Source organism: Mustela nivalis (genome assembly GCF_964662115.1).
Source record: "Mustela nivalis genome assembly, chromosome: 19".
Taxonomy (NCBI): domain Eukaryota; kingdom Metazoa; phylum Chordata; class Mammalia; order Carnivora; family Mustelidae; genus Mustela; species Mustela nivalis.
This window is the reverse complement of record NC_139038.1, coordinates 9,250,055-9,263,041: the sequence shown is the minus strand read 5'-3', so window position 1 is coordinate 9,263,041 and position 12,987 is coordinate 9,250,055. Positions and strand designations below refer to the sequence as shown.

General features: G+C 61.7%; 2 protein-coding genes across 9 annotated transcripts in view; both read left to right on the top strand.

Annotated features, from left to right (window-relative positions):
- Positions 1-5,971, top strand: part of SRRM3 (serine/arginine repetitive matrix 3) — a 55,929-nt gene extending 49,958 nt beyond the window's left edge. For 2 of the 8 annotated variants that reach the window (XM_082712565.1, XM_082712562.1), the window contains 5 exons: positions 883-1,262; positions 2,003-2,227; positions 2,329-2,466; positions 2,797-2,876; positions 4,438-5,971. In XM_082712565.1, coding sequence (XP_082568691.1) covers positions 883-1,262; positions 2,003-2,227; positions 2,329-2,466; positions 2,797-2,876; positions 4,438-4,701 — 1,087 coding nt within the window. In that variant the 3' untranslated portion in view covers positions 4,702-5,971. Of the gene's footprint in view, positions 1-879; positions 1,263-2,002; positions 2,228-2,328; positions 2,467-2,796; positions 2,877-4,437 lie in introns of all 8 variants that reach the window. The other 6 variants (XM_082712564.1, XM_082712561.1, XM_082712567.1 and 3 more) reach the window with 3 other exon arrangements.
- Positions 5,972-10,930: 4,959 nt separating this feature from the next.
- On the top strand, positions 10,931-12,475 carry HSPB1 (heat shock protein family B (small) member 1). The gene is made up of 3 exons (XM_082712551.1): positions 10,931-11,480; positions 11,990-12,053; positions 12,151-12,475. Exons 1-3 carry the CDS (start codon positions 11,111-11,113, stop codon positions 12,338-12,340), a joined length of 624 nt encoding a protein of 207 aa, XP_082568677.1. The 5' UTR covers positions 10,931-11,110; the 3' UTR covers positions 12,341-12,475.
- Positions 12,476-12,987: the final 512 nt, after the last annotated feature.

Below are 12,987 nucleotides of genomic sequence, written 5' to 3'. Positions count from 1 at the left end.
AAAACAAAGAAAGAAAAATGTTAACAGAAAAAAATGTCAGTTCCCCAGGAGTTCAGACATTGTTTTTGATTTTGGTATCTAATGACATTTGTGGATTTTGGTTTTGTTTTGTTTTTATTTTATATTTTCTGTTTTTCCTCCCTTTCTTCGGTTCAGTTTTGAGTTCAGTTGTCCCGCCCCGCCCCCACCCCATCTGTGTGCCGTGTGCCCCCCTCCATCCCCTCACCCACCCCCGCGCGCTGGGGGGCCTGGCCTGGGGGGGCTGGCCCTGGCCCGGCCTCCCGGTGCCCGCCCTCTCTCTACTCTCTGCCGGGATCGTCCGTCCCATCGGGGGGCCAATGCCAGCCCCCGTGCCCGTCCTGGAGCCCCCTCCGTTTCAGCCCCCCTCCCCCCACCGCTCCGTCCCTCTTGTGTTTTGCATGCCGAGAACCTTGCATGAGCTGCACTGTTGAGGCCAGAAGGTGGACACTCAGGAGAGGCAGAGGCAGGGCAGGCGCGGGGAACCGTTTGTGCGATGCTCCGGGACTGGCAGCCCCCGGCCTGGGCCCGGTGAAAGCCCGCTCTCCTTCTCTCCCCCCACCCCACCCGCCCGCTCTCTCGCCCCCGACATCGCTCCTTCTCTTGGTCTGTCCTCTCCGTCTCTCCTCTTCCCCTCTCTCTGCCCGCCGCCCTCTCCTCTCCCCGCTTCTCTGACTCCCCCCTGCTCTGTGTCCTCGGCTCTCCCTCTCCCTCTGTCTCTCTCTCTCTCTCTCTCTGCTCTGGACTCTCGACCTCGTCGCTTCTCTCCGTCTCTGCGGGCGTCTCTCTCGCCCCGTCTCTGCCTGTGCCTCCGTCCCCTCTCCACCCCCTCCGTGCCCTCTCTGCCTCTCTCCCCGTCAGAAGCCCAGCTCGCCCTCGCCCAGGGCCCGCGACCAGGCGGAGGCCGGCGCAGCCACGCCGCCCGCGCGGGGCAAGGAGAGCCCGAGCCCGCGCTCGGCGCCGTCGTCTCAGGGCAGAGGAGGCCGCGCGGCGGGCGGGGCGGCCAGGAGGCGGCGGCGGCGGCGGCGGCGGCGGCGGCGCTCCCGGTCCTCGGCGTCCGCGCCCCGCCGCAAGGGCCGCCGGCGCGCCCGGCCCGCGCCGCCCCGGGGCTCGTCGCGCTCGCTCAGCAGGGCCCGCTCCAGCAGCGACTCCGGCGGCGGCGGCGGTGGCGGCGGCGGCGGCGGCGTCCCGGGTCCCGGGCCGGAGCCCGGTTCCGAGCGAGGCCACGGCGCGCACGGGAAACGGTGAGCGGTCCGCCCCCCCGCCCCCAGCCCTCGACCGGGCCCGCACGGGGCTCCCCTCCCTGCCCTGAGCCCTGCCCCGCCCCCACGGAACACCGGCCCCCACCCGCCCCCTCCATCCCCGTGGAACACCCTTCCCTGCACTGACTCCCCCCCTCCTCCCCACGGAACAGTCCCCGCACCGACACCCCCCCCCCCCGCCCACGGACCCCTCTCCCAGCACTGACCACTCTCCGGTCTCAGTAAGCTCTCTCCCGTCCGTGATCTCTAATCCCCCCAACCATGGAGCACCCTTCCCCACCCGACGCCCTCTCTCCCCGTCACTCGATCATTCTCCTTCCCCAGTCACTAGTTCCCCCTCACTGATCACTCTCCCCGCCCAGGAGCTCTCCCTTCCCCACAGCGGTCACTCTCCTCACACTGATCACCCTCCCTGACACCACGGAACACTCTTCCACACTTGTGTCCCCACCCCACGCCCACCCCCAGCCCTTTTCCCTCCTTTGGGAATCGAGTCCGTCCCACGAACTCAAGCACCACTTCTCCCTCGCTAACCCTTCCCATCCACATCTCCTCCGTAGAATTCCTTCCCTAACGAATCCCCCCCCCCACTGAACCCCCTTAATCCCTGGCTGAGCGCCCTCCCTGTCACCCGCGCCCCTTTAAATCCCTCTCTGCCGCCCCGCCCCCGCCCAGCCCACTGTCTCTCTAGCTGAGTCCCTGTCTCCCTGACTCTCCACCAGGGCCAAGGAGCGGCCCCCGCGCGCCCGGCCGGCCAGCACCTCCCCGTCCCCGGGCGCGCACGGCAGGCACGGCGGCCCGGAGGGGAAGAGCTCGTCGCGCAGCCCGGGCCCCCACCCGCGCTCGTGGAGCTCCAGCCGCTCGCCCTCCAAGTCCCGCTCGCGCTCGGCGGAGAAGAGGACCCGCAGCCCCAGCCGCTCGCCGTCGCCCAAGAAAACCCTGGGCCGGTAAGTGCGGGCCCGGGGTCCCGCCGGGCGCAGGGGCGGCGGCGGGGCCGGGCCCGGGCGGCCGGGCCGGGCCGCGTCGCTCACCTCGGCCGCGCCCGCAGGGACAAGGACGGCGAGGGCCGCGCGAGGCACGCCGAGGCCGAGGCCGCCCGCGCGCGGCGCCGCTCCCGCAGCTACTCGCCCATCCGCAAGCGGCGCCGGGACTCGCCCAGCTTCATGGAGCCGCGGCGCATCACCAGGTGCGGAGGGGCCTGGGCGGGACGCACTGAGCCCGGTGAAGGGAGGGGAGGTGGGGTTAGGGGGAGGAAGAGGGCCTGGTGAGGGCTAGAGGCCCCCGTAGGAGGAGAGAGGCTAGAACTGGAGGTGCTGGGGAGGGCGGGACGCAGACGCCGCGGTCTGAAGGCGCACGGTGGGGAGGGGGCTGTGCACTTGGGTCTGAGTGGGGCAGCAGCGGGCTTGCAGTTGAGCTCCGGAAGATTCCAGCAGTCCCTCCTGGAGCCCCTCCCTCTCTCCGTCCTCCCCGTGTCCATCTCCCGACAGTGATGTTTCCTTTTCTCCTTCATCTCAAGGTCCAGCCTGCCGAGTGGCCTGTGGCCAGCCTGGGGGCCGGGTGGACCCCCTCCCCACAGGCTGCCGGGGAGATGCCCATGTGAGCTGATCTGGCTCTGTTCAGCTGTCATCTGTCTGCCTCTCCTTTTGTCACTAACCGCAATGCTCACCTCCCAGCGTCCTCCCCCCTCCCAGGAATTCAGAGGAGGGGGCACCAGCAGCCTGCTCTCTGGGGCAGCTGTGGGAGGGCCTGTCCCTTCCACTCTCCCCTACCCCCACCCCAGTCCAGTGGGGCCCTGGGGAGTGTGTGGCAGATAATGGCAGAAGCCACAGCAGAGAGCTTCTCTGCCAGGACTCGACAGTGTGGGCCTAAGTCTCCCTGTGAAATTATGGTCTGTGTTTGTGGAAATTACTCTGAAGCCCTAGACCTCTGACTTGGGGTCCAGGGCTACAGGCAAAATTCTGAGCCCAGCTCTGCCACAGACCTTGCTGGGCAGCCTTGGGAGATGGGTGTGCCTCTCTGGCTCTGGGTGTCCCTGTCTGAACGATGAGCAGAGCTCCCTGAGCATCTTTTCAGCTCTGACATGGACGGATTCTCAAACGAGCCCCTCCAAGTCCTTGGTGACGTAGATGGCTTAGGGAGGAGAGAGCATTGGCTCCTGCGCTCAGCCCAGAGCTAGAGGCCAGATGGCCAGGCTTGGGACACCCCCAAACAGGCCATGTGCCTCACCTGTATGCGGAGGGCCCTAGCCTGCTGGAGTTCTGCACCCTCCACCTGGCACCCCCCTTCGCCCCTCTCCCAGGCTGCCTCCTCCTCCCACTAACTACACCTGTTTTCTTCCTCAGAATTAACCCCACGCCATGGGGCACTGTTGCCCCCTTAACCACTCTCTTTTCTTTCTCTGGGTCACGGCCTCCTGGCTTCAAACTAACTCTGGGCCGGCGGGAGGTAGCTGAGTGAGAAGGGGCCAGCGGGACTGGGCGGGGCCGTGGCCATGGGCAGCAATGGCCAGGGCTTTCCTCCTTGTCCCCTCGAAGTGACTTGACAAACCCAAACCCTCGATTCTGTGGGAACCAGAGAAGCAGGGCTGGGCCATCCCCAACCCCTTCCATGTCCAGAAACTGCTTAGCTTGGTTGATGTGAGGTGTCTATATATATATATATATATGTATATATATTTTAAGATTTTATTTATTTATTTGACAGACAGAGATCACAAGTAGGCAGAGAAGCAGGCAGAGAGGGGGAAGCAGGCTCCCCCATGAGCAGAGAGCCTGATGCGGGGCTCGATCCCAAGACCCTGGGATCATGACTTGAGCTGAAGGCAGAGACTTTAACCCACTGAGCCACCCAGGTACCCCGAGGTGTCTATATTTAAAAGTTGAATTTACTCAACAAGTATTTATCGAGCACCTTCTTGGGCCAAACAGAGATTTGGTCCCCTTTCTCTGAAGACAAGTGAGGAAAAACAAAGCGATGAAACTGTCCAATCCCTTTGGGGCAGGGGGCACTCCAAGGCCAGAGCTCAGGGGAAACTGAGGCAGGGAAGCCCTGGCCACTGCTGGGAAAGGGCTCGGGCCTGAATGAGGGCCCAAGAAAGAGCTCAGGACAGAGCTCAGGGAGCTGAATGGCCTGTAATCAGCTTTTTCCCTCCCGGCAGTGCCCGAAAGCGCCCCATCCCCTACTACCGGCCCAGCCCATCGTCCTCCTCCAGCTGCCTGAGCAGCGACTATTCAAGCCGGAGCCCCAGCCGCAGCCCCAGCCCAGGCCACAGCCACGGAAGCTACAGCAGCCGCAGCCGTGGGACCCGCAGCCGCACGCGCAGCCCCTCCCGGACCCCCAGTCCCAGCTACCACAGCCGGAGCAGCTCAGAGAGTGGGGGCTTCTGAGCCCAGAGAGACCGAGCTTGGTGCCCCCGGCATAGGGAAAGGCGAGGGGTCAGGCCCCAGGACCTGTGAGGGGGCCTGCACCCCTCTGCTACAAAGAGGTCCCCAGGCCAGGGAAGACCTTGAGGGTGGGCGCCCTGCAGAGGAGGAGGAGCTGGGTTCTGCTGCTTCTAGAGGGTCCCCACCCCCACCTCCTGCCTGCCCACCGTGTCCAGGGAACAAAGAGCCTTTGCGAACACAGGGATCACCCTGTCCCCCTTCCTGCTTGATGCCAGCTCGCCAGGCTGGGGACAGCTCAGTGGACCCAGGGACACCTCGGAAGGTGCCAGACCTGGGAGCCTCCCCTACCCTCTCCACAGCGCCCTCGGATCCTCTCTACCAATGGGCAGACAAAGCCGTGGGAAGGCAAGCAGGATCTAAGTTAGACAGAAGGAAGAATGGCCCAACCTTCGGTGCATCACCACCCAGACTGGGATGCTGCTTCCTTCTAGACCGGTTGCAGGATCCTGGCTCAGAGCTGGAGGCCGGCTCCACAGTCTCCAGCAGCCCTTCCCCTGGCCCAGGAGTCCCCAGACCGAGCGGGTGGGCCCCAGCCTGAGGAGCTGGGGAGCTCACTCTTGGTCCCCCCTCTCCTCTCCAGGCCAGGCTCTCCTCTTCAGCGCTCACCCCATGCCCTGGGCCAAGGCCACAGCAGCCAGGCCTTCTGCATGACAAGAGGTGGGACATTCAGACCACAATGTATCTGGCCATGAGGCCTAAAGGGGTTCGGATCAGAAGGTGGAGGAGAGAGGGGTAGATAGAAGAGCCTGCAGGAGCAGGAGAGGGCAGTGCAGTCCGATGACCGAGCAAGGCCTGGTGTCCCGGTGTGCCCTGTGTCTGGGACATGGGCCAGAGGGTACCACAGGATCACCGGCATAGGATAACACGCACTTCAGGGCCTGCCCAAGGGAGCACTTCCTTCTCGGGTTTGGTGGGGAGGTGGTCAGTGGAGGCTACCCAGAGAAGGGTGCTACAGCCCTTTGAAGAAAGGGTAAGATCTAGACTGAGGGCCTTGGCCTGGGCATCCATGGGGAAGCAGTGGCCCTCCCCCCCCCCCCCAGCCCTCTGCTGCTGCTCCCAGCCCACTCCTCCTGGGGCCCTCAGGGATCTCACAAAGTCTTCCTTGGCCCAACAGGGCACCTGCCCTGGGCTCCCATGGGGGGAGGGGTCTGGGGTCTGGTCCGGGTTCCCCCTCTCTCGATTCCCCCCTCCCTCTTTCTCCGCGGTGCGGATAAAAATTGGACTCTAATAAAACACTTGGTGCCCGGATGGCAGGTGGTGAGACCAGGCCTCTGTGGATTTGGGCACCTGGGGCATGTGGGGAGGGCATAGGGGCCTGGGGTCCTTCCCTCCAAGAAGTGGGAGGGGTGCAGACTCCACCCCAGAGAGACCTGGTACCAATGAGCCAGAAGCTCAGTGCAGAAGCAGAACAGGCAGCTTAGTGGGGAGGAAAATAGGGACCCAGGAAGACCTTCCTTTCAGCCTGGAGATTCTGGGGGCTTTGAACATCCCCACTTCCCTTCTCCAGCACACCCCACCTAGCTTCCTCTTCCATCACTGTCTTCGACTCCAATACACCCATGTCCTGCTGACTGGCCTCCTTGTGCCTCTCCACCGATGAGCTCATGGTTCAAGACCTAGCTCAGCTGCCTCCTACTCTAAGGAGACTTCCTGGTCCCCGGCTGCAGGGGCCACGCTCACCTCTGGGTCCCTCCAGCTCTTTCGGGTCTGTACCTGCCTTTAGGGTCCCAAGCTCTTGTTCGGCAAATGAGTAAACAAGTGAACTGGGGAGCCAGGGAGTGAGCTGGTTCCGAAACCTTGGGGGAGGGGAGGGACCAAAGGCAAGGTGTGGTGGTGGCAGATAGACACCAGAGGGCGACAGAGAGGCGGAAAATTGCCGGTCCGTGGCTTGCCAGGAATGGCACCCAGCAGGCGGGAACAGAGCGAGCCACCAGCAGAGGGTCCATGTCAGCCCGCAAACCGAGAGCTTCTGCCCTCCGCACCCATCCTGGCTACTTGGGGAAGCGGTGTCCAATCCCCGGGGAAGAATGGGGACAGTACCAAGCCTCTGCCTTCCCACAGACTGAGGGTTCAGCCTGAACTCTGTCCTATACCTTGGGCAAAGGGAAAAATACCTCCAGGAGGGCAAAAAGGAAAACAGGAAACTCCACTTCTGCATCTGGTAGTCAGGGGTTGGGGGGTGGGCGGGGAGATGGGGTGTCGGCACGGGGGAAACTTCTCAGGATGTGGGCCTTTGGGGTGTTGTACGTAGGTCCTCTCCTCGCGTCTCTGCAGATGGGGGCCTCAGGGACCCCTCTGTGCTTCCCCTTCCAGAACACACAGCAGCCGGAGTCAGGCTGGGCAGGGCTTCCTGTGTCCTGTTAGATATTTTCTCTTCTCCTTTACTGGTTTCCTGCAGCCCCAGACCCAGGGTAGCAAGTCAGTGCACACGCCCAGTTTGGGAGCGAGCATCTCCCATCCCCTGCCTCTCTGAGATGCTCTCGGAAGCCCCCCCAGCCTCCCACCAGCCAGTGAGTGAATATGCTGCCAACATATTCAGCAAACCAGCCCCACCACCGGGCACTTGCCCTTCCTTCTCCAGGCCCCTCTCCATCACCACACACACACCCCCTCCTGCAGGATTAGGTGGCAGAGCAGGCAGTGCAGACAGCGGGGGGAGGGGGGGGAGTGGAGGAAAAACTGTTGATTCACTATGCTGGAAGGAGCCTTCGAGAACATCCAGTCCAATGGTCTCATTGTACAGATGAAGAAAATGAGTCACGGGAGCCGGCTGCTGGCCAAGGTCACAGAGCCAGAGACATGCGGGTCCCCAGACTCCCCAGCTAGACAGATTGTTTCTGCTAGACATCAGAGCGGGAGGGGCCAGACGATGGATCACCAGGCGTCCCCACATGGCCCTTCCTTGGTCCCCCTTCAGTGGTGAGGGGGTGAGGTGACATCTAAGGCTAGCAGAAGCCTAGGGGATAGGCAGGCTGGAGAGGGACTCCCAGAGAGGCAGTGTCTAGATGCTTCCAGAAAGACCTGGTGCCCCCCGCCCCCATGTGCTCTAATTACTGTTGCCCACATTTTTAATTCCCAGTAAGCCCAGTGACTGGCGCAATCCATCAGCTGTCAGGTCTCTCCAGGGAGCTCGGGCAGCTGCCTGAAGACTCTAGCGCTTTCTCTGAAGCTGAGCCAGAGAAGGAGGGGCTGGCTCAGCAGCAGCTGGCAAAGGCCTGTCAAAGGTGTGGCCATTGTGGCCAAGGCCTAGGCCTCAGTGCCAGGCAAGGAGGCCGGGAGGCTGGTCTCAGGCTGCTGTGGAGTACCACAGACTCTGGGGCTGGGGGGGGGGGGGGCAAGGGGAAGGCCCCCTCTGATTAAGGAATCCCAGACCCAAGCTTGCCTCCCCCCACCACTGCCCCTGTAGCTACTGGGAAATCCCTGGGTGGGTGGAGTTGTCCTCTTAATCCCAGAAAAACTAGCCTTGGCAGCTCAGTGCCCAGAATGCTGGAGTGGAAGATTGTCAAAGAACACGCCGGCAGGTGGGCTGACATTCGGCCCTCGCTCCTCTTGCCCTGTGCCCAGGGAACCTGGCTGCGGCCTCTGGAAAGGGCGCCTGGTCAGGGCTGGAAGGGACTCCAGAGAGGCTGGCCCAACCTTCCCCGCCCCTCGGTTGCACACCTCCCCCAAGGCCCACCAGCCCACAGCCCATAGCCCTCCCCAGACTGCTTAGGAAGTCTCTCCCCTGCTCACGGAGAGTCAGGACCCTTACGTTCCAATCCCTCTACCCCTCACCAACTTTGTGACCTTGGGGCAGGTCCAGCTCAGTCTTCTCCTCTCAGAAATGGGACTCTGATAAGATACTTGGACTTGCCACAAAGTGCATCCAACTGCATATAATTCTTATTAGTCTAAGTCTCAGTATTCCAAAATTAAAGGCCCTCTTTCGTTAATAATGATGAACACCTACCGAGCACCAAGCACTTCCCACACATGATTGCATTTTGGACCCACCACAACCCTACATGATGGGTGTGTCACTACCACCCACGTTTTACAGATGGGGACAGCAGGCTCAAAGAGGTCACCAGGCCGGTGAATAGCAGCACCCAAGTTCAAGCCCAGCCTGTCTGACCCCAAAACCCAGTTTTTCCTGCAACCCTGCCCCCTCTTACCACCGCTCAGAGCCACCTATGTCCCCTCCCTTGTGACTGACAAGGTCCCTCAAGAACAGATCCACTGAAGATGGATATGAAGTCTCAGCCCGGGCTCCCCCACCCACCGTGGGCAGGGTGCTGGGAGCTAGGTCCTGGTTGGCACAACATCCTGGCTGGGGCAGCAGGAATGGACCCTCCCTGCCCTGGCTTCGGGCAAGATGCAGGGCGCTACTAAAGGGAGCCTCTGTCTACAAAGGGTTGGCAGGGAAGGCAACCTGGCTGCCCCCACCCAAAGCGTGGCTGGGCCTGGCAGGACCACACTTGAAAGCATCCGTGACCACACCTGACAGCTCCTGTAGGGTGGGGTTCCTGGGCTCCAGTCTGGGCCAAGGTGGGCAAGCAGAGGCGGATGAGTGCCCTCCCTGCTCCTGACCTCACCTCTACTTTATAGAGCTGGGAATGGGTGGGGCTGGAAGTACCAGGGAGCCAAGACCTGGGGCTTGCTGAAGCTGAGACCCTTGTTGGGGGTGGGGGTAGCCAGTAGCAGCCAAAGGAGACCCACTGGACCCATGACCTGATCCAGCAAGGGAGGTGGAACAGAAATGGGGTCCGGCAGGCATCCAGGAGCTCCTTCTTGAAGCGGAAGCAGACACAGAGAGGGCATGAGATTTGCTGCTACCCCCAGCTCATCAAAGCGAGTAGCTGGAGTCTGGGTTCTGGTTTCTCAGGGGTCCTGGGCAGGGCAAGGCCCCCAGTAAAACTGGTGGGGGGTTCAGCCTCAGCCCAGCCCTGGGAATGGGGCAGCAAGCAGAGCGGGCCTCAGAAAGAGAGGAAGTGGGGGACCCCAAGGTGGGAGTCCTGCGAGGGTGAGAGCCATGGGCACCAGACAGGCAAGAGGATTGCTCTGCTAAGTGCCTTACAGGAGACCGGGCACCCATCACTGTAGCTCTTTGAATTCGTTTCCTCGTCTTAAAAAGGAGGTATAACAGGGTGTAAATCAGGAGGACGACTGGAGGGGGCTCATGCCTGTGAAGGCAGGAGAGAGGGAAAGTCAGAGAGGGAAAGTCAGAGACAGCCTAGGTGCAGCACCCTCTCTGAGGTGGGAGATGGGGTCCCGGATCCCATAGGTGGTCAGACAGGAGGTGGGGGGAGGGGGGTCCAGGGGTAGGCCTCCGGCTCCAAGCAAGTTTGAGTGAACTGTGCTGGAGATCTCCCCTCCTTGGTCCCTTGCAAATCATAAACAAAAGGGTCTTTGAGATCATAATCTCCAAAAAGGGAAACTGAGGTTTAAAGAAAGGAGGGGCCTTGCCCCAAATCACAGTAAGTCAACAGCAAAGCCCAGCCTAGGTTCAAGGTTACTGCCTTTCAAGTCCCCTGTCCAGGGCTCCTCAAGGAGCAGTAGATACGTGGCTGGATTTGACAACAACCTTCCTCCTGAACCCCTCTCCGGGCTGGGTTTCTGACCTGGGTCACTGCCTCTGTAACAGGGATACTTAAACACTCTCCTTCCGCTGCCCCTACCCCTTTTAATTGCAGATAGATAACATAACAATAGTGAACAATTATCAGGTACTAGGCCCCTGGACTAAAGTCATTACTTGCACTAAGTTGCTGAATCCTCACATCAACCCAATGATGTAAGCGTTTTTATTACTATGGTCATCATCATGTCCGTTCTCTAGATGGGGAAACTGAGGCCCAGAGTCCAACTTGCACAGGTTCATCCGATTAGTGGCCGAACAGGATGTGAAGCCAGACAGTCTGGCTCCAAAGCCCACACTCTTATCTGCGACGCCAGGCTGGTTTTTAAGACACTATTTCATGGACGCCTGGTGGTTCAAATCCTGACTCTGCCACTTCTAGATCCATGTGGTCTGGGACAAGGAGCCCAGCCCCTCTGGACTTTGTGCTCCTGGACCAAAGGATGGGACTGTCCACCGGCCTTAGAGCCCGGGCCCGCCAGTGTCCAGCAGTGGGCAGTGCACCAGGACCGGTGCTCCAGTCACTTGTTTTTTTTGAACTAGAGAAGGTTCCAGATGTGGGCAGGGCCTTCCTCGGCCCGCCCCGCCCCCGCCCCGTGTGCAGGGGGAGGAATGCAGGGGGAGGGGCTGCCCCCAGCCCGTCATTGCCTTTAATAGAGACCTGAAACACCGCCTGCTAAAAATACCCGGCTGGTGCCGCATAAAAGCGCTGCGGGTCCGACGTTCCACACTTCTCCAAGCCTCAGCCAGAAGCGCGGAGCCAAGCCAGCATGACCGAGCGCCGAGTGCCCTTCTCGCTCCTGCGGAGCCCCAGCTGGGACCCTTTCCGCGACTGGTACCCGGCCCACAGCCGCCTGTTCGACCAGGCCTTCGGGCTGCCCCGGCTGCCCGAGGAGTGGGCGCAGTGGTTCGGCCACAGCGGTTGGCCGGGCTACGTGCGCCCGCTGCCCCCGGCTACGGTCGAGGGCCCCGCCGCGGTGGCCGCGCCCGCCTACAGCCGCGCGCTCAGCCGGCAGCTCAGCAGCGGCGTCTCGGAGATCCGGCAGACGGCCGACCGCTGGCGCGTGTCCCTGGACGTCAACCACTTCGCCCCCGAAGAGCTGACGGTCAAGACGAAGGACGGCGTGGTGGAGATCACCGGTGAGCCCCCGGCCCTGCGGGGACCCGGCTGGCGGGGCGGGAAGGGAGCAGGGAGACTCGACCAGGGACCCAGAAGACTTGGGACTCGCCCTGCCCCCCGGGCTTGCGGCCCCGACTCTAGACTCTAGAACGGGGGACTGAGAGTAGTTCAGGGCCCCTCTGGCCTGAAAAAAAGCTCTATGGAGGGAAGAAATCCACCTTCTAGCGCAGACCCCCTCCGAGCCCCGCCCCCAAATGACCAGGTCTCCCTGGGGCCACCCACAGGCCCCGGGCGAAAAGACCATTGTCCCCTGGCGCAGTTCCTGTTCCTTGTGCCTAAAACCGGGTCTGCGGAGGGGGCGTGTGCCCTGTTTTGTGGCGCTCCGATCCCCACCAACCCTCCAAAGCACTGAACCCAGCTTTCCAGGAGCTTCTGAGGGGCCCTGAGACAGTCCGACCACCCATGGGGGCGTGTGTGGATTTGGGTGGGGCCCCTCCGGGCAGCTTCTGACCGGTCCTTCTCTCCCCAGGCAAGCACGAAGAGAGGCAGGACGAGCATGGCTACATCTCCCGGTGTTTCACTCGAAAATACACGTAAGTCTTGGCCCCAGATCCACGGGGACCTGAGGAGGGATGCAGGGAGGGGGGGCTAGTGAGGCCCAGGTGTGTTAACTCTTGTCCTCCTGTCTAGGCTGCCCCCTGGTGTGGACCCCACCCTGGTCTCCTCCTCCCTGTCCCCTGAGGGCACGCTCACCGTGGAGGCCCCGCTGCCCAAGCCAGCCACCCAGTCTGCAGAAATCACTATTCCTGTCACCTTCGAGGCACGTGCCCAGATTGGGGGCCCAGAAGCTGGAAAGTCGGAGCAGCCTGGAGCCAAGTAAAGGCCTTACTTAGCCCTGCTGGCCGCACCCCCACCTCAGTAGCCATCACTGACCATCCCTACCCGCCAATCTGTATGCTTTTTTGATACGTCTATCTTCTGTTTTTCTCAAATAAAAGTTCGAAGCGACTGCCCACTACTGCCTCCGATTCTGTGTCGAGGCCCGGGGGTTGGTGCCACTTGCTGGCTCATACACGGATCACATTTGCAGAGGGCCTGCTGTGTGCCAAGCCCCGTGGTCCTGTGGGTACAGTGGGTTACAGCACGGGCGTACCCCAGTCCTCCAGCCCTGAGTCCAGTAAGAGAGAAGTAATGATCGGAACCAGCAGCGATGGGAGAAACCAGGAGAGGCAACTGGTCCAGCCTTGAGCACTCAGGGACACCTAGGCTGGAGTCAGGTGCAGGGGGACAGAGCAGGGCCCCAGGAGGGGAGCTTCTTAGGAGTAGAGTCTCTTGCTTTTACTTCATTGAGACTTTGCTGTTCCAGAGAGGGGCAGGACCTCGGAGAAGGCATGGGAGGTGTGGTACTCCAGCTGACTTTCTATTTTTTTTTTAAGATTTTATTTATTTATTTGACAGAGAGAGATCACAAGAAGGCAGAGAGGCAGGCAGAGAGAGAGAGGGAAGCAGGCTCCCTGCTGAGCAGAG